This window comes from Sus scrofa, chromosome 5 (genome assembly GCF_000003025.6).
Source record: "Sus scrofa isolate TJ Tabasco breed Duroc chromosome 5, Sscrofa11.1, whole genome shotgun sequence".
NCBI classification, from domain to species: Eukaryota; Metazoa; Chordata; class Mammalia; order Artiodactyla; family Suidae; genus Sus; species Sus scrofa.
In genome coordinates this window covers 69,947,021-69,965,726 of record NC_010447.5, presented here as the reverse complement: position 1 = coordinate 69,965,726, position 18,706 = coordinate 69,947,021, and the positions used below count along the sequence as shown (strand labels likewise).

Sequence of the window (18,706 nt, the reverse complement as noted above, 5' to 3'; positions counted from 1 at the left end):
CCTGTTTGACCTGAGGCATGTCACTCAGTTTCCCTGTGCCTCAGTTTCCCCAGCTGTAGAATGAAGATAATGTGTATATGATGAGACTGCGACATGCTAAGAAGAATGTTTGACAAGTGGAAGCACGTGAATTAATGATAGCAATGTGTTATTACTTCCCATGTGATTTAAAATTTCTGTTGTTGGTAGTAAAACCCTAGAACCCAGAGTTTAGCTACTGTTCTCCAGTGTTTTCTAGCCCATGTCCTTTTAGACATCCATGGCTTTTTCTTAAGACAGAAATCCACAGCACTAACATCATTCTGCCCGTTCCGGGTGAGCCCCCTTTGTGTGCACCTAAGCCCAGTGCTTGCACACCCCAATACTAGTGCCCCAGAGCTCCACCTCCTCCCCCACTTCCCTCCCCTTCTCTCTCTGCTGTAACTTTTCTCTCATAGTGTGGCTTCAGCTCTTCTGTAATTAACACATACACAGGCAGATGTCAATTTTTTTTTTTTTTGGTCTATTTGGGGCTGCACCCTCGGCATATGGAGGTTTCCAGGCTAGGGGTTGAATCGGAGCTACAGCTGCCGGCCTACACCACAGCCACAGCAACACGGGATCCAAGCCATGTCTGCAACCTACACCACAGCTCACAGCAACACCAGATCCTTAGCCCACTGAGTGAGGTCAGGGATCGAACCTGCATCTCATGAATACTAGTTGCGTTTGTTACCACTAAGCTGTGACAGGAACGCCCAGATTTCAGCTTTGAGAAAGCAAAAGTCCAGGCTTTTGTGACTGAGATGGGTTGAAAAGAGTTGGTTTTTGTTTGTGTGAAGAAGAGAAGGCCTAGCATCGGGGCCTCCATGTGCATTTCCTCCATGGGATCCCTACTGGGTCCAGAGCCCACAGGCCCTGAGGGGTCCCTGAGGTTCTGTGAGCCTCCTGCGAGGCGGCACCCTCAGGGCTGTCCTTTCTCCACAGACGCCTTGGAGCTGAATGCTGAGGAGAGAGCCATCCTGATTGCCAGCACTAAATCCCCCATCTCCTTCCTGAGCAAGCTTGGGCAAACCATTTCTAGGAAGCGTTCTCCCAAGGTGAGAGGAAGGGTTTTTTCTCCAGCTGGAAAACAAATGGCAAGGAGTCGTGACTAGAGTAATGTGGTTTCCCTTGCTCTTGGTATAGGACAAAAAGGAAAAGGACTTGGATGGTGCCGGGAAGAGGAGAAAGACCAGCCAGTCAGAAGAGGTGAGGAATATCTGGGATTTGCCAGAATGATTGAATGATTTGCCAGATCGAATTGCCCTTCTTGCCTTAAACCCTTAATTTCTAAATTGGTATTGCTAGATCTTTTGAATTCTTCCTTTGTGAAAATTTTTGTGCACAGATGCTTTCTGTGGCCTCTTGCCTTTGTTTAATTTCTGGAGCACATCCGGGGACACACCCGCATGTGCTGGACCTTCCTGTCTCTTTGGCATCACACATGTGGCAAAGGGCAGTGGCTCCCTTGAGATGGGACCACACCAGCCAAAGCCTCAGTCTTTCTTGAGATTCGAACCTTAAAAGAGAGCCGCTAAGCTCCACCTAAAGCAAAGACCAGCCACTGTGCCAGGCTCTGACCTCCTGCCTGGGGGTGGGGGAGGGGAGAGGGCGCTTCTAACACGGGCGGCTCTCAGGGCCCCACATTCATGTACAGGAGGACGCGCCCCGGGGCTACCGAGGAGGAAGGCCCACACTGGTGAGCACGCTGACCGACCGGAGGATGGACGTGGCCCTTGGCAACCAGAACAAAGTGAAGTACATGGCAACCCAGCTGCTGGCCAAGTTTGAGGAGAACGCGCCCCCACAGTCCACGGGCGTGAGGAGACAGGTAAACCCAGCTCACACCTGAACTGGCCACAGAAGAAGAAAGTGAGACAGGGAACGTCCCAGACCTGAGGGCTCCGAGCTGGAGACTGGTGTCTGCATGTGGCAGGGAGGACGGTTCCTCTCAGGGCTTCTGTGTGACAGAAGCCCACCGGGGTCCTTAAACATGGTGTCTGAATCTCTACACACGGTACATGCACACCCACACACACACATAAGTAACAAAAGAAGTATTTGCTTATGGAGGAGAATGTGAGAAGTCTATAAAGGTAATGAAGCCACCTTTAATTCTGTTAAGATTTTTCCATGTTTATTTCTGGGTTTTTTTGTTTGTTTTGTTTTTAGTGCATTCTTGTTTCCATAGTTGAGGCCATTTTTAACATACTTTTCAGTTCTGCTTTCTTCGTGTAACTTTGGGCATATTTCCATGTTCCAAAGCCTCTTCCCAAGTGTGTGTGCCATGCTTTTTGTAACTCTTCCTCTGGTGCTGGGTGTTTAGTTGTTTCTCATCTTTCATGATAAGCACAGAGGGAAACATTCTTGTCATAAAGCTTCTTGTGTGTGTTACAGATGATTTTCTTAGACTGTCCTTGAGTGCTTTAAAAATTCTCTGTGCATTCCAGCGAGTCCTGTGGAGAGGGGTGGGCTGCCATGTCTCTTTGGTCTTGTCTCTCCACTTGCTCGTTTAAAAGTCACTGGGACAACTGACAAGAGGAGGTGCTGGCGGTTTGAGAAGCATACTGGGTTCCTGACAGACCTGGAGCTGAGAGTGCATCTGGAGGAGAGGGAGCCGGCTCTCCTCCACACACACATCAGCCCTTGTCCCTGTGGAGTAGGGGCCAGGCCACTGTCACCACCTTCTCACAGCTGCTCCTTGGGGAGGTCTGGAGGTGGCAGAGTTTGCCGAGGTTCACAGAGAACATGCAAGCCTTGTAAACACTGCGCTGCCCGGCGGCTCTGGCCGCCCAGGCTCTGTCCCACCTCCAGAAGGCTGGAATGCTCTCCTCGTTCTGAGTGGAAAGATTCATTTTCCAAACCAGAATTAGCAGTTTAGGCTCAGAGCATTGACCTAGGGAGAAGGAATTACAGCTTCTGTTTTCCTTTTCTTTTGCATTTGGTTTTTCCCAGGACAGGGGGTACTATTTTGTCTTCTTTCTAAGTAACTTTCTAAAAACGAATTCTGTATGCTCCTCCTTCACTTCATGGATGTGTGACTATCCTCTGTGGGAACCACGTTTGTGTCTGCTACCTTAATTTTTTTTTTTTTTTTTTTTTGTCTCTATGTCCTGTCCCTGACCCAAACTTGGCCTATGTGTCACAGCCTACACAAGAGCGTGGGCTCAGCCAGCCGTCCTGCTGTCTACCTGAGCAGGGTCGCCCTGCTCCCACCCCCCGGTGGAAACAGGTAAAGGATGGGGGCCTGCACTGTTGAACCCTGGCTCACGGGGTAGGCATCTCTTTGCTCACTGGTGTAGCGACTCTGGGGAAAAGTTTAACAGACAGAACTGATAGTTTTGCATGAGGTTTAATTCCTTGGGATTTGGGAAACGAATTAAAAGGATGGGCTGCTAATTTAGTGTTGAAACTCACTGAATCTCTATGGTAGTTGTTCAGTCCTTAGCCTTTGGGGTGGTTTTGCTGTTAGAATTTTTGTCCCTAGTTGGCTTCTGGCTGACACGTGTCCTCTTGACGAATCCTGAATTCCTGAGCCTGAGGCTCGGGGCAGTGGGCCTTTCGTGTTAAATAGGAAAATCTCATCCAAGACACAGTCAAACTGTGGTTTTTTATTTGTTTCAAACCCTGGACAAAGATGATTATGGGCATTTTCTTGCTGTTTTCTCTACGTTTAAAATACTCTTTTTTGGAAATTTTTACTAACATTTTTGTAGGATCTCCTGGAACACTGCTTCTCCTCCAGCACAGGGAGTAGAGCAGAGGGGAAGCAGGGGGCCCTGGTGGGGTAGGAGGAAGCTGGTCAGAGGGATGGGAGGCCTGCCCTGCTCCTCCCGCATCACTGCCTCACAGCGCGGCCTGGCTCTGCCGCCTCGGGGTTCAGAGTCACTGAGCACGAGGCTCTGGGTGGTCAGATGGGCTCCTGTGATTCCCTCTTGTGCTGTGGGGGATGGCTACTGCTGGAATTGCTGGGGAGTGGCCAGTTAGATTTGTTTGAATGATATTTAGGGCAGAATGTTGCTTTGTAACCTTGCTTTTAATAAAATGCCACATTAAGGGCAGGGCCCCTGAGGCTGAGATGGAAGCTTGGGAGCAACGTTCAAGTTCACCTCAAAGCCAGTCGCCTCTTTCCTGTGCCTGCATGGGGTGGAGGTGGGGGGTGTCTTCTGAGAAAAATCACATTGGAAATTCACTTCTATTTGATTTACTTACTTTTCACCTAGGGTAGACCTTCAAAGTCTAAGTAGAAGGTATGATTTAAAAGTTGGTCTTTAATTGAGGATCTGCTGGCGGGAAAGATAAAAGCTGTACTCTGTTCCCCAGCTCTAGGTTCCTGTACTATTCATGGAGGTGACCTGGGGCCGGGAGCAGAGTCAGGTGAATAGATGGCTTTGAGTGGCACATCCTGGGGCAGCTCTGGGTGGGCCTCTTAGGAAGCCCAGGCTCGGGGACCCTAGGGGCTAGCTCAGCCACCACCTCTGTCCCAGAGCACAGGCTCAGCTCACTGCTGGGTGCTGGGCTGCAGGGGTATCTGGTACGTGTGCTTCTCCTGCTAATGCAGCAGCTGGGAGCCTCCCAGGCTGACAGGTGCACTGTCCCATGATTCACTTGTTTCCCCAGAAGTGGCTCAGATTGAGGTGGGCAGGCGTGGAGGGCATAGCAGCAATGGCAGAGTTGGTCGTGGTATACAAATGAGTGATATCTCTGCCCAGCGATCAGACAGCTCTTCCTTCCCCACCCTGTCCCCTACTGATCTCCAGAATGGGTCCTGCAGCCAAAGTCTGCAGTCGGCAGCCTTGGCAGTAGATGATCAGTGGGGTTTACTGTTTGCCGCCCCACGCTGTGGTTCTAGGTGTGAGGAAACTGAGGGTTCTGCTGACCCAAGAATCCGGTTGTTTCTTAACTACTGAAGTTCTTTCATTCAGAGACAGATTCACAGGAAGGGGATGGCATGGAGAGGGGCAAGTGGGGAAGTGATCCACGGACGTTGTGGGGTGTTAGTGAAAGATGTTTAATTTTCATATCCTGTTTCATGTTCTTTCCTGTATTTCCTGGGAAGTCTCCCAGAATCTTGCAGTGTGAGTGAGGGGGCTGATTCTCCCAGAATCAGAGGCAGGTGGCTGCAGGACGAGGTTGTGGGTGGGTCCAGGAGGGGTGCCCGGCATGGGGAGGCAGCTGCCACATTCCCCTCATGATGGTCTGTGTGCCCTTCTCTCTACTTGTAGCAAAGCCTATTTCTTCCCCCCTCAACTTTCCTGATCAAACCAATAAAGAGGAACACGACCTTGGCCCCTGGCATTTAGAAAGGGCCACACTGAAGATCCTGACACCACCACCACCACCCCCGCTCCCCCGTCACTGCAGAGATGACTCTGTGATCTGCAGACAGGGCCTGGCCACTGGCTCCCTGAATACACTCTTTTGTGGGAGGGTGGCAGGGTGGGGAGGGGCCTGGGGGATGCTTTTGGCAAGCGCCTTTGGTCCCTCCAGAACCAGCCTCAACGTGGTCACCGTTTCACCAGTATTCTCTCTGTTTGTGTCTGTTGGTGTAAAAGCGACAGGAAAAGGAACGTTCTCGGACCTGCCCCAAAAAAGTGATCACACTCTCTCCTCCCCCTGTTCCACCTCCCTGTCCGGCACATGGCGGCCAGCAGGTGACCCCCTCTGCATGCTCCATTGTCCTGTCTGCCTGCCTGTGTGGGTGGCTAGGGTAGAGACTACATCAGGATCCCCTCACTGCAGTGAAAACTGGTAAAAAACAGACCCTTTGTATCTGAGGCAATCTTTATTGTTACAGACAAGTGATTCCTGTGCAGCCTCAGGATAGCCCGATGTACATTCACACCCTGGGAGTCCGCGCCACAGGACTACGACTGCGTGGTCACAAACTAAAGTTTAAACTACATTTGACAAAGATACAAGGTCCAGAGGCCCAGGAGAGCCAACACATTTTTATATAACGCCATTAAAATCAGCTGTTTTTGTTTTGCTACCCAGGGAGATACAGTTAAGATGAACTTCTGGAAGCTTTTTGTGGGGCTTCACTCTGTGCATTTGGTTCCTTTAAGATTTTGAGAGCCTAGCCTCTTGCTTATCCACTTTCTGCTAACAAACTCCTGCCCTTTCTGTCCAGCCCACTCTCTCCAGGCAGATCATTGGAGAGCTTCTTTATGGCGTGTTAACTGTGGATGTGTAGATGTGGCCAGCACACTCACATGGAGTGCTTTTATAGAACGGCTTTTTTGACCTTTGTCTTCTGTCCCTACAAAACAAAACACTGATTTTAAAGGCAGAATCTATGAAAAGACATTTTCTCAGCTAGGATAGCCTCCTTGGAAGGTGGCCCTGTAATATGTCTGGTGTTTAAGGGCCCAGCCTCTGTCCCTGGGTCTGGCTCCTGAGCCCTTGTAGCTTAGTGGCCACCCTGTGTCCTGTCTCTCATGAGAACTAACATAGGGGCATTTACTGTGACTCAGCAGTAGTCTCAGTTCTTTTCCTGTGTTAGCCCATTCACTTCTCACAGTAACCCTGCACGGCAGGCCCTATTACCACTGCCCTTTTACAGAGACGGGCACGGAAGCCAAGTGGTTTGTACAAGGTCACACAGTAAGCTGTGGGGCCAGGGACTGAATCTGAGCAGTGTGACCCAGGAGCCCAAGCTCACAAGAGCACGGGTTCATGAGACCACAGGCTCATGGGCCCTAGACAGGAATAACCAGCTTTTCCTACCTGGGCAGGGCCGTGGGTGACTCCTCGATTATCTAGAGCATGACCCCGGGGGATCGCTGGTCAGTGCCTTCCTCAGGGCAGTGGGGGCAGCCTTGGGCCGGTCTCTGGCCATCACACGCTCTGTATCCACCTCGCACTTTAGTAAACTGTGCTCTGGTCCCATATTCCTGCTCAGGGACCACCTCCCACCCTGGAGTTTCCTCTGATCATTGCGATGTCATTTATTCTAGCCAGTTTCCACTCCCACGTTTCCTTTCTAATGCCTCGTTGTGGAACACTGCACTCTTCTAACCGGCTTCTCCTTTTACACCTTCTCATGAATGCCTCTGATCGTGCGCCACTGTGTGAAAGAAACACGTTTGTTCCACCTTGGTGCTAACCAGAGTTCTTTATTTACCTACATAGCTGACCTCATTGGAGGCCAGGTGGGCAGAACAGCTGTGCAAAAAGTTGTCCTTGGTCACGGGATTTGGTATAGGTGGGATTGTGGTTACTTGGGAGGGCATCAGTAGAGGGCAGGGGATGTGTGTTCAAATGCACTCTGAATTTCTGGTACTGTCACTTAGTAGGTCCAGGTAGAGCATTTTAAATGCAGCTTAAGTTTCTACTTTGTTGCCAACAGACGTGCAGGGATCTTGATGCTGACAGCCGTGGCAAGCAGAGTCCCCACCACGAGAGGGTAAAGCATGACTGTGGCATGGGGTGCTGGCAGCCACACAGGTGGGGCACGCTGTGGTGGGGGCAGAGGGAAGGTGGGCATGGCCCCGCTCCTCTTGCTTTTTGCACAATCTTACCATCCAGCCAAGAGCTAACAATGATGACCCATGAAAATAGCATTCTTAGTAGACCATTCATCCCTTCAGTGTTCAGACCAGATGCAAATCCTTAGAGTTTGTGCTTCTGTAAGTGGCCTCTTCCCCATCCAGTCCACCTTTCCCATTCCCAAGTATTTACGGGGATATGACTATTGGGGAAGAGTCTGGATCAGTTAGCAGGTGGCATTTGCTCCAGGATCTTGAGGTAGATAGAAATGCCGAGAAAGCCAAAGTGCTTACAAGGAGAGTGAAGGGAATGACCAGATGGGGCCATAATGAAAAGCTTTAGCTTAATCTTTTCTGAAAAGTTTACACCTGGCCATCACATAATCTGATGAATAGCAGGGATGCCCAGAGAAGCCTGCTCATCATTTTCTGAAACTTTTCTGGTTGTTATCGTTACCCTTAAATTGATCCCTGAGCGGGTATAGCTCTGCAACTAAAGTTAACTTCATGTGGGTCTTTTCCTCTTATTTTGCCTCCCCTTCTGCCATTGCTCTCCACAAAATGCAGTTGTGGCTGAGTGCTAAACCTGGTTCTTTCCTGGGCCCATCAGGAACACAGGGTTGCAGTGCTGTCTTCCTACCGAATCACCAAGTGGGAGGCAGGTGTCCGGAGAGGAGACAGCTGAGGTGGGGCATCTTCTGCCCTTACCCGAGGCTTCCTGCTGCTGCCTCCAGGAGCACTGCTGATGCTCGGCCTCCTCCTTCCTTTTCCCTAGATGGTTCCTCTCAAAAAGAAAACCAGGCATTTTCACCACTCAGGGTGAAGTTCTCATTGTGGCTCAGCAGGTTAAGAACCTTTCTTAGTCTCCATGAAGACGTGGGTTGGATCCCTGGCCTCACTCAGTGGGTTAAGGATCCAGCATTGCCATGAGCTGCAGTGTAGGTCACAGATGCAGCTTGGACCCTGTGTTGGCTGTGGCTGTGTTGTAGGCCGGTGGCTCCAGTTCCAATTCGACCCTTAGCCTGGGAACTTCCATGTGCCGCAGGCGTGGCCATAAAAAGAAAAAGAAAAAAGTTCACCAAGCAGGGCAGGGCCCTGCATGTAAGGAAAATGCACATTTAATGAGGTCCTGATGGTTTTGGATGAAACAGTGCCTCCTTGGAGGAGAAGGGAGGGAAGTGTGTTAAATGAAAGGAGAGATGGGAGGGAGAAGCTGTCAGAAGTTCAGACTTCAGGGAAGGTGGGACTTTGTGCTCTGGAAGCAGTAAGGTTTGCGGGAGTTTTCGTTCCTTTTCCCAGTGGCCTGGTTTTCAGATTCTTTGTGCAGGGTTTCCTTCCAGAAACTCTTAGGGATCACCGTTTATGTTCATTCCAGGACTCTCCACCACTCTCCATAATTCAGCCTGTGCAATCACCAGCTCTCTGCCTCATGGCTCTGCCATCTGGGGAGCTCCGGTCCTTTCTAGTTTTCCACTGAGCCTGCCCTGAGCCTCTGGAGCAGAAGCTGGTGTGAACTTAAGTAGGGATAGGATGGATCTGCTGGGAACTGAGGGACAGAGGGTTCCCAGGACCATGGCTGACCCTCATCCCTGCAGCCTGCAGCCTCTTACCCTGCACCTGGAGGAAACTAAGCAGTCGTTACTTGCCAGAGCTCTTGACCACCTCCTTACTCTGGGAACCAGAGCATTCCCGGCTGCATGGCCCACTTCTGCTCCATGCAGACCCCATGCTGTCCTCATGGGGCTGGGGGCCGGCTCTTGGCAGTTTCCTTGAGCCCCAGAGGGAGGAGGAGAAGCTGCACTCCAGGTTGTTAGGTGGAAGGAGCTTTGTTCCATGCCTACCCTCTCCAGTGCCCTCTCTGTGCGATGCCAGCAGAGTCAGGAGGGGACAGAACATCTTGCCCAAGAGAAATCCCAGCTGAGGCCAGCAAGGGGCTCGACAGGATTACCACCTCCTGGCCGGCAGCGCTATGCACCTGGGGTGGGTGGTGTGGGAGCACTGGGCTTCTTGGGGCTTGTGGCCTGGGGCCCTGTTTCCATGTGAGCAAGTGTGGCTGTGAGCATGAGGGGAAGTGAGCTAGAGGCATGGGGGGTGGTTAGAGGGGGTGCCTGGAATGAACCATTGGTGCTTTTGGAACCAAGAGTGTTTCTTTACTGCATTTGTTATTAGATAAACGGTCTGAAACTGCCCAGTTCCTTATGTTCAGGTCATTGTGCAGCTTTAATTTTACATTCCCTTTGATTTTTTTCTCCATCTTGTATTTTATAGCCAGAGCCCGAGCCTTCTCGTCGATTTTTTGTCGACCAGTGGGAGCTTTCTCTAAGCCTCCGCTCCTCCGGCCGCCCCGCCTCTCCCTCCTCTGACTCCCTCCGACAGGTAGCATGGCCTGGGCCTTGGCCAAGCTGCTTCCTCTTCAGCCTCCACTCTCTTCACCCACACAGATGTCAGCCTGTCTCCTGCAGGAATTCAGTTGTGTGTGTGTGTCTGTCAGGCATGTGAGGTTGGTAGGCATCCCCCTGAGTTAAGGAGGCTGCTAGCTTTCACTGCAGCAATTCTCTCCAAGGAAAACCACTTTCATTATATTCCAACTGTATCAAATTATGATAAAAACATCTTTCAGCCATTAGCTTTTTAAGCTCCAAGTGTCTTCCTGTTAATGTGTTATGAAACATGAACCATGGTTGAAGTAAATCTCTTAATGGAGTGGTGACTGTGCAGTATTCTGGGTGCCTCTTGCATTGCAGTCATTGAAAGAGTGAACTCTGCTGTTTCCTGCACTGGAGCTGACCCCTCTGTGGAGTAGTTCACAGAAGTTTGAAGGTCCTTTTGCTCTTTTGCTTGGTTTCCTATTCTTGAGCTGGTAGCAGATGATGTATGGAAGCTCATGTGTGGGTGGCAGCCGCAGTGCAAGACCAGAGACCACTGCATTTTGACTGTTTGTTCAGAGAGGGTAGAGGGAAGCCATCTGCTTTTCATGCCAGAAACAAATAGAACTCGAGTTTCCACATCTCTTGGGGGTGTGCTTGTCAATATTATCACGTCACTAAGAACTGAGTGTGACAAATGCCTTTGCACGTGCTTGCTGAGAGTGCTGGTTTCTGGTGGGAGAGAAGGCTCTGGCTAGGCAGGTCCATGCTCTCACTCACCTGCTCTCCAAGGAAGTAAGTGCCGTTTTCTGTTCCCCCTTGTCTGCCTGGCTCTGCCTGGTGTCTCTCTGTTCCCAGCTTAAGCCTCTGTAATGTTTCTAATCTAAAGACAGTTTAGGTCTAAGAGCCACTTTTTTTTTTTTTTTTTAAACTTCTAATGGGAGTTAATGAGCAAAGGGTACTGTTCTTTGTATATCTCCATATTTTAAATTGAAAAATGTCATTGACTCCTCAGTTCCAGCCGAACCTTAGAGAGCTCTTTGCTCATTTGGGCCTCTGTGGTTCTCATAGTTAGGCAGGGTTCCTTCCCCCTGGAGCGTTTCTCTGGCGTGTCCCTTCCCAGCCCAGGATGTGATTCTCTGCCCAGCCCAGGACTGCTCAGACAGTGATTCTCTTACACATCGTCTCATGTGCTCCAGCCACTTCCTCAGGGGTTGTTGGCACCCAGCACAGCTGCTCCTGGCATTTCTGGCTTGGAATAAGACACAGTTAGTGTTTGGGCCATCTCCACAGGGGGCGTGTGACCTGGAAGCAGTCTCTAAAGGGCCATTGGCAAGGCTTTGGCCTCATTTCCTAGGGGCCAGGCTCAAAGCTGGGCTCCAGCAGGAAGGCTTGCAATTGAAATTTATTTTCTCCTATGGTTACTTCCTCAGCGTTGCTAGGAAGAGGGTTGAGGTGGTTGGATTTTTTTCTTTTATCTTTTTTCAACCTATGCAGAAATAATTCCTCCTGGACTAGAAATACATTCCAACATCCATAGCAGCAGTGTAGCCCCTGCAGCCATGTCTGCTGGGCCCAAGCCAGCGCAGAAGGCTTTGGCTCAGGGCACACGTGCTCACGCACATACTGGAGAAAAGGGATGGACAAGGAAGGGTTCTTTCTGATAAAGCACAGGGGCCTCTGATGCACACACACAGGCTGTGAGCCAAGCGCTCAGAATGAGGAGACAGACAGAGTTGGCCTTTCTTTTTGCATGAGGAAATACCTTCCCAAGCCTCTCCCAGGCCCTGGATCATGCCCTCAGTCTGGGCACCCACTGTGTGGAGGGAGGTGTCCTGTCTGCTTGAGTTCTTTGTATGTAATTTGAGTCACTGGGTTGTAGGCCCTTCTTCCTCTTATTTTCTGTTTGCATCCATCCTGTCCTCCTGCTTCCCCATTCCCTGCACTGTCCAGTCCAGAAAGACATGAAACACTAAATTGTCCTCCCTGAATTTAGTTGTAGCTGCAGCCATTACTCCTGCCTACGCTGAGCCCAGTGTGTGACCCTGACACCTAGTTTCTCTGCTTGTGGGCACTGTGTTGGCATGGTTTGCTGCTGCACCTTATATTCATTTTATACCTTTCAAAGTTTTTTTTTTCCTGTCTTCTTAATTTATTTATTTTTTCCTTCTCATTTTCCTTCTTTCTGGTTGTTTTATAATCTCCATCCGATAGAAGTATATAAAGATGTACACGGGCGGAGTGAGCTCATTGGCTGAGCAGATAGCCAATCAGCTTCAAAGGAAAGAACAGCCTAAAACCCTTCTAGACAAGAAGGAACTGGTAAGAGATACACTTAAGGGCACTGTCTGTCTAGATAAAACAGCTCTGGTAAACAAACCTGCTTTGTTCTAGGTAGTTTCATGACATACATAACCACTGTGTGCCATGTGGTAATTTTTTTTTGAGGTTGTCTGAATTTTGTTAACAGATTTCTAGGACTGAAACCGTGGCTTAGAGTGTTGTGGGAAAAGCATATTTCCTGTCTTTCTAAAGTGCTCTGGACTGGAGTCCAGGGGCCTGTGTCCATGGAAACCATAGGAACACCTTCAAATCAGAATCTGCCAAGATAATTTGGTTTGATTGTTATGAAATTGTGTAAAATGGACTCAGGTTTCCTCCTGGCTATGGGTTGGTGTCAGTGCCCAGTGCTTTGTGGGCATCTGGGGCGGCAGCACTGCGCTGTGCGAGGCTCCTGTCTCTACACAGCATTGCTCAGTGGGGCCTCGCACCCCTGGGTGGCAGGCCTGGCAGGCATTACCCTGATGTGTTCCTCCCCAACCTCCACCCCAGGGCTCAATAAAGAAGGAGTTCCCACAGAACTTGGGAGGCAGCGACACGTGCTATTTTTGTCAGAAGCGAGTCTATGTGATGGAGCGGCTGAGCGCCGAGGGCAAGTTCTTCCATCGGAGCTGCTTCAAGTGCGAGTACTGTGCCACCACCCTGCGTCTGTCCGCCTACGCCTACGACCTTGAGGATGGTGAGTCTGTTTACACCAGAGAAACTGGGCTTGGGCTCCTTTTTCCACTTGAGCTGATCTCAGGCCCCTCACTACATTTTACATGTACTTTTCTTTCTGCCCCCTCAAGCCCTCCCATCCAACCATCTGTGCTTTTTCTTTCTTTTGGCTGCACCTGCAGTATATGGAAGTCCCCAGCCAGAGATCAAACCCGTGCCACAGCTATAACCCAGAGCCACAGCAGTGACAATGCTGGATCCTTAACCCACTGAACCATGGAGAAACGCCAGCCCCTTATTCTTTATGTTTTCTCTAAAACAGTTTCTTGTAAACGTATCTGCAGAGTCAGCAGGCTGCGTCATAGATGACTCAGTAGTGATGGTGATGGGGACATGCATTTGCCTAAATTGTTTCACTGGCTTTCCAGATACCTGTTGTCCTACCTTATGGTGGGATCTTAAAAGGGATCCAGAGTTTCTGTCATGGCTCAGTGGTAATGAACCCCACTGGTATCCACAAGGACGCAGGTTCAATCCCTGACCTCGCTCAGTGGGTTAAGGATGCAGTGTTACCGTGAGCTGTGGTGTAGGTTGCAGACGAAGCTTGGATCCTGTGTGGCCATGGCTGTGGTGTAGGCCAGCAGCTATAGCTCCACTTCGACCCCTAGCCTGGGAACTTCCATGTGCCTTGGGTGTGGCCCTAAAAAGACAAAAATAAAAAATAAAAGGGATCCAGTAAGTCTTTTTTGTCTTTATTTTAGAGAAAAAGAATCACAGGCTTATAGCAGCCACATTTCTTGACAAAGGTCAGTGATGGCAAATGGAAACTGTATCCCCTGCCCTTGTTCTCGGACCTTGGCTCCCTGAAGGTGCTGCATTACACCAGGGGTTACCTGCTCTCTAGCACCGGTGTCTCTGGTCTGCACAGGGCCTCAGTCTGTTTTACTGTGCTTTTCAAGCCCTGGCCTTTTGTGATATTTGTTGGTTTTATAGTGAAATGACCTCAATAAGGCAGAAGGTGGAGAATAGTGCAAACAAGTGACAGAGCGTGATGGAGAAGCAGCTAGAGGCATGGCGGCCATCTGAAGACCCTTTGAGTTTAATTGAAGAAGGTCACCAAAGACATTGATGATTCCTGTACCCATTCCTATAGGCAGCTGAAGGAAATTCATGAGAGATTGTCTTAATTTGACTCAACAGTAATGAAAGGACCTAGATTAATAGGATAGGAAAGTAAATCCTCATAGGGTAGCATTAAGTCCATAACATTGATAGGCACCTTCTTTTTTTTCTTTTTTGCCATGCCCACGGCTTGTGAAAGTTCCAGGGCCAGAATCGAACCTGCGCCACAGCAGCAACTCAAGGCGCTGCAGTGACAAGGATGATCTTTAACCCACTTGTCACAAGGGAACTCCGATAGACAGCTTCTTGACTGAGGAGACTGTAAGTTGATGTCACACAGGAGAAGGACACCCTGAGATTAGAAATGGTCATGTCAGTGATCCAGGCTCTTTGAATAGTGAATAAAACAGGCAGCTCTGTCAGGAAGGAGCGCAGTGGTGACCTCTTACCATTGTAGCACCTGGTCCTCTTGTTACATGAGAAGCACCACCTGGTGAGGGAAGGTATCTGTGGTTAGTGTCACTCTTGCCCCACACCTGGGCTTTGGGTAATGCCTTTGATCTCCAAGGATGAGGTTGGTGGGTGGCAGCTCCGTCTTTCGACAGTTCTTCGTGCTTGGGCTGTTGGACTCAGCCTTTCACTGTGAGGTCTGCCTGGGAAGGTCCCTCAGGGTCCAGCCTATTGACCCACAAGTATTTTCGCCCATAGATTGTGCACCACATCTTTGCCACGTTGTCTTGAGGATGCAGATGGAGTGTGAGAGGAGCTTGTGTTCTGTGTGGAATGACTCGGCAGCAGGCTGTGTAGGACTAAGGGCGGTGGCACCTAGTGCAGATAGATGGTAGTGATATAACCGTCAAAGAAGAGGGAGTCCTGGGAGCTCAGGGCCATGGGGAGAAACCTGTCCTAGGTGGGTGGTGGATCAAGGTGGAGAGGCCCTGCAGAGCGGGAACCAGCGTGCATGTGGCCTGAGTACCAGGTTCTGGACTCAGGTTCCTGAGTTTCAGCCCAGGTGAATCTTACATCAGCTCAGCTCCTCCTCGTGAGAGGTGAACTAGGGAAAAAGAGGGGGTCTTAGAGGTCCTGGAGTTTTAGCCTGTTCTTCACAACCAGCTTGCTGTGTGATTCGGACGGATGTCTAACTGAAGAGCCTCAGGTAGGAGAAGCAGCCAGGAAATTTGTGGCTCAGGAGGTCAGGGTGAACCAGGCATCGTGCTGGGCCCTTAGCTCGCTCCTGTCCTTTCATCTTCATGACCACCACAAGGCAGCTGGTTTTATGATTGTAATCTTGTCCATCAGGAAACCAGAGAAGTTGTAACGTGCTCATCCAGGTTTACACAACAAATAAGAGCTGGTTTGCACTCATTGAGCCCTCAGACCCCCAGGTCAGACATGCTGGGCCCACAGCAGCTCTAGACTGGAAAGTGGGGAGTCACACTTGAGAGACAGACCCAGGTTTTTACCCTTGTTCCTCAGTCTCTTTATTTATTTTATTTTATTTTATGGCTGCCCCCACAGCATGTGGAAATTCTGGGCCAGGGATTGAATTCAAGCTGCAGCTGGGACCTATACCACAGCTGAGGCAACACCACATCCTTTAACCCACTGAGCTGGGCCAGGGATGTAACCCACACCTCTGCAGCAGCCCAAGCCACTGTAGTCGGGGTCTTAACTCACTGCACTATGGTGGGAACTCCCCTTCATCCCTTTTAAAAGATGCTGTCTGTCCTAGCAATTCCCTGGTGGCACAGTGGGTTAAAGATCCAGCATTGTCACTGCTCCGGCACAGGTTCAATCCCTGGCCTAGGAACTTTCTCATGCTGCAGGCACAGGTAGAAATAAATAAATAAATAAATAAATAAATAAATAAATGCCATCTGTCCTAAAACTTAGCTACTCTTTCTTGCCAGATACTAGCTTATTTTGACTGCTGCCAGTTCTTTTTCTTTAATTTTGCTTTTTAGGGGCGCACCTACAGTGTCTGCAGGTTGCCAGGCTAGGGGTCGAATTGGAGCTACAGCTGCCGGCCTACACCACAGCTCATGTCAACACTGGATCCTTATCCCCTTGAGCGAGGCCAGGGATCAAACCCACTTCCTCATGGATACTAATCAGGCTCATTTCTGCTGAGCCACAATGGGAACTCCTTTTGGTTTTTTTTGTTTGTTTGTTTTTGTTTTTTTTAATAACTAGTGATGTTGAGCATCTTTATTTTATTTTTTTATTTTTTTATTTTTTGGTCTTTTTGCTATTTCTTTGGGCCGCTCCCGCGCATATGGAGGGTCCCAGGCTAGGGGTCGAATTGGAGCCATAGCCTCCAGCCTACGCCAGAGCTACAGCAACGCGGATCCGAGCCGTGTCTGCAACCTACACCACAGCTCACGGCAACGCCGGATCGTTAACCCACTGAGCAAGGGCAGGGACCGAACCCACAACTCCATTGTTCCTAGTTGGGTTCATTAACCACTGTGCCACCACGGGAACTCCTGATGTTGAGCATCTTTTAATGTGCTTTGTGTGTGTGTGTGTGTGTGTGTGTATGTGTGTGTCTTTTTGCCTTTTCTAGGGCCACTCCACGGCATATGGAGGTTCCCAGGCTAGGGGCCCAATCAGAGCTGTAGCCGCCGGCCTACGCCAGAGCCACAGCAACACAGGATCTGAGCCACGTCTGCAGCCTACACCACAGCTCATGGCAATGCCGGATCCTTAACCTACTGAGCAAGTCCAGGGATCGAACCTGCAACATGGTTCCTAGTCGGATTCGTTAACCACTGCACCACGACGGGAACTCCTCATTTTTTAATTTTAAAAAAATTGTATTTATTTTGCTTTTTAGGGCTGCATCCATGGCATATGGAAGTTCCCAGGCTAGAGGTGGAATCGGAGCTATAGCTGCCAGCCTATGCCATAGCCACAGCAACATGGTGTAGGGTATAGATCCGAGCTGCATCTACAGCCTATACCACAGCTCATGGCAATGCCAGATCCCCAACCCTGACTGCTGACAGTTCTTAAGGCAAGGACTCTAAATCAGTCAGTGAGTCAAGTCTTCCTCTGTTATCTCTAGGGGAGAAAACACAGAGCTTCTGCTGAGGTGGCCTGTGAAGGGCAGCCCTCGGGAGTGACCAGCCCCTGCCCTCCACCATCACCCCTGCAGTCTGCTCCCACAGGGCAGCCCAAGGGCTTAAAAAGAAAGCAGATCTTCCCAGACCACCATCTCCACCTGTCCTCCTGGCCTGGCCTTCAGCCTCTCCACTGCCAGCTGTCCCCTGCACCCTGGTCCCTTTTCTGTTCCACTAACACACTTAGGACATTGTGCTCGCTGTTCCCTCTGCCAGAACACATGCCCCCAGTCTTCATGGGGTCAGCCTCCTGTCGCTAACCAGCTCCCTTCCCAGAGAGACTTGGGGCCTCCCGCTCCACTGGGCAGGGACTTCTCAGCCTCCTGACCAGAGTGTCCCAGTGTTGTTGGGTGAAGGAATCCACAGCCTCTTGACTTCTGGCTTGCCCTTTAGCCATCTCTTTTCTCAGTTCAAGTTGCTTAATTTATTGAGAACATCTCAAATCAGTGACTTGACCAAATCAACCATAATTTGTACTTTGTGACATTCGCACAGCTGTATTTGCTGGCTGAGATGAGCATCATCGGTAGAGCTGGCCAGCCAGGGTTCCAGTCCTGCCTGAGACTCCCTGAGTGTGGGACTAGGGCCAGTGGGAGAGTGCCCATCTCACTGGGGTTTGAGGATTAAGTGAGGTGATAGCTGTAAAGCATTTACAGTGTCTGGCACATGGTAAATGTTAGATAAAAATTGCTCTTTTTGTTGCTAATATAAGAAACAGAAAGAGGAGTTCTCATCGTGGTACAGCAGAAACAAACCTGACTAGTACCCACAAGGATGTAGGTTCGCTCTCTGGCCTCGCCCAGTGGGTTAAGGATCCAGCATTGCCGTGAGCTGTGGTGTAGGTTGCAGATGCGGCTCGGATCCCATGTTGCTGTGGCTGTAGTTGTAGGCCGGCAGCTGTAGTAGCTCCAATTCAACCCTAGCCTGGGAACCTCCATTTGCCGCGGGTGTGGCCCTAAAAAGACCAAAAAGAAAAAGTAGAAAGTATCACCAGTTGGGTTTGGGAAAAGGTTTGAGGCTGTAGTAATTGAGCACCTACAACACAGGGCATGTGATAACATCTTGTTGATTGATCTTGGCCCACAAAATGAGTGGGCTCTTCACACTCCACATGGGGGACATGTTCCAGGAGGCTGAAGTTCAGGGGTAGCTTTGATAGTGTCTGCACTGAGGCCTGGCTTCAGCTCCCAGGCTCCCTCCCTCAGGTTGTGCTGCTTCCCAAAGAAAACAAGGTTTGGGGGGAGTTCCTGTCATGGCTCAGTGGTTAACAAACCCAGCTAGTATCCTTGAGGATTCGGGTTCCATCCCTGGCCTCGCTCAGTGAGGTAAGGATCCGATGTTTCCATGAGCTGTGGTGTAGGTCATAGGTGCAGCTTGGATCTGGCGTTGCTGTGGCTGTGGCGTAGGCTGGCAGCAACAGCTCTGATTCGACCCCTTAGCCTTGGAATTTCCATGTGCCGTGGGTGCAGCACCAAAAAGCAAAATAAATAAATAAATAAATAAGCTGTGGAGGTTTTCTTAAATTGCCTTTTGGGACTTGTTTTTGAAACCAAAATCTCTTTTCTTTATTAAGGATGCCATAGCAGAA

General features: G+C 50.0%; 1 protein-coding gene across 19 annotated transcripts in view; it reads left to right on the top strand.

The window, feature by feature from the left end:
• MICAL3 (microtubule associated monooxygenase, calponin and LIM domain containing 3) overlaps nt 1-18,706 on the top strand; it is a 245,086-nt gene that overhangs the window by 167,243 nt on the left and 59,137 nt on the right. For 12 of the 19 annotated variants that reach the window (XR_002344151.1, XR_002344152.1, XM_021092508.1 and 9 more), the window contains 9 exons: nt 967-1,079; nt 1,168-1,230; nt 1,679-1,852; nt 3,170-3,253; nt 5,577-5,675; nt 7,373-7,429; nt 9,780-9,887; nt 12,092-12,199; nt 12,710-12,896. Coding sequence is in view for 16 of the 19 variants with exons in the window: in XM_021092508.1 (XP_020948167.1) it covers nt 967-1,079; nt 1,168-1,230; nt 1,679-1,852; nt 3,170-3,253; nt 5,577-5,675; nt 7,373-7,429; nt 9,780-9,887; nt 12,092-12,199; nt 12,710-12,896 (993 nt within the window). In the remaining 3 variants the exon portion in view is untranslated. Of the gene's footprint in view, nt 1-966; nt 1,081-1,167; nt 1,231-1,678; nt 1,853-3,169; nt 3,254-5,576; nt 5,676-7,372; nt 7,430-9,779; nt 9,888-12,091; nt 12,200-12,709; nt 12,897-18,706 lie in introns of those variants that run through there. The other 7 variants (XR_002344153.1, XM_021092521.1, XM_021092515.1 and 4 more) reach the window with 6 other exon arrangements.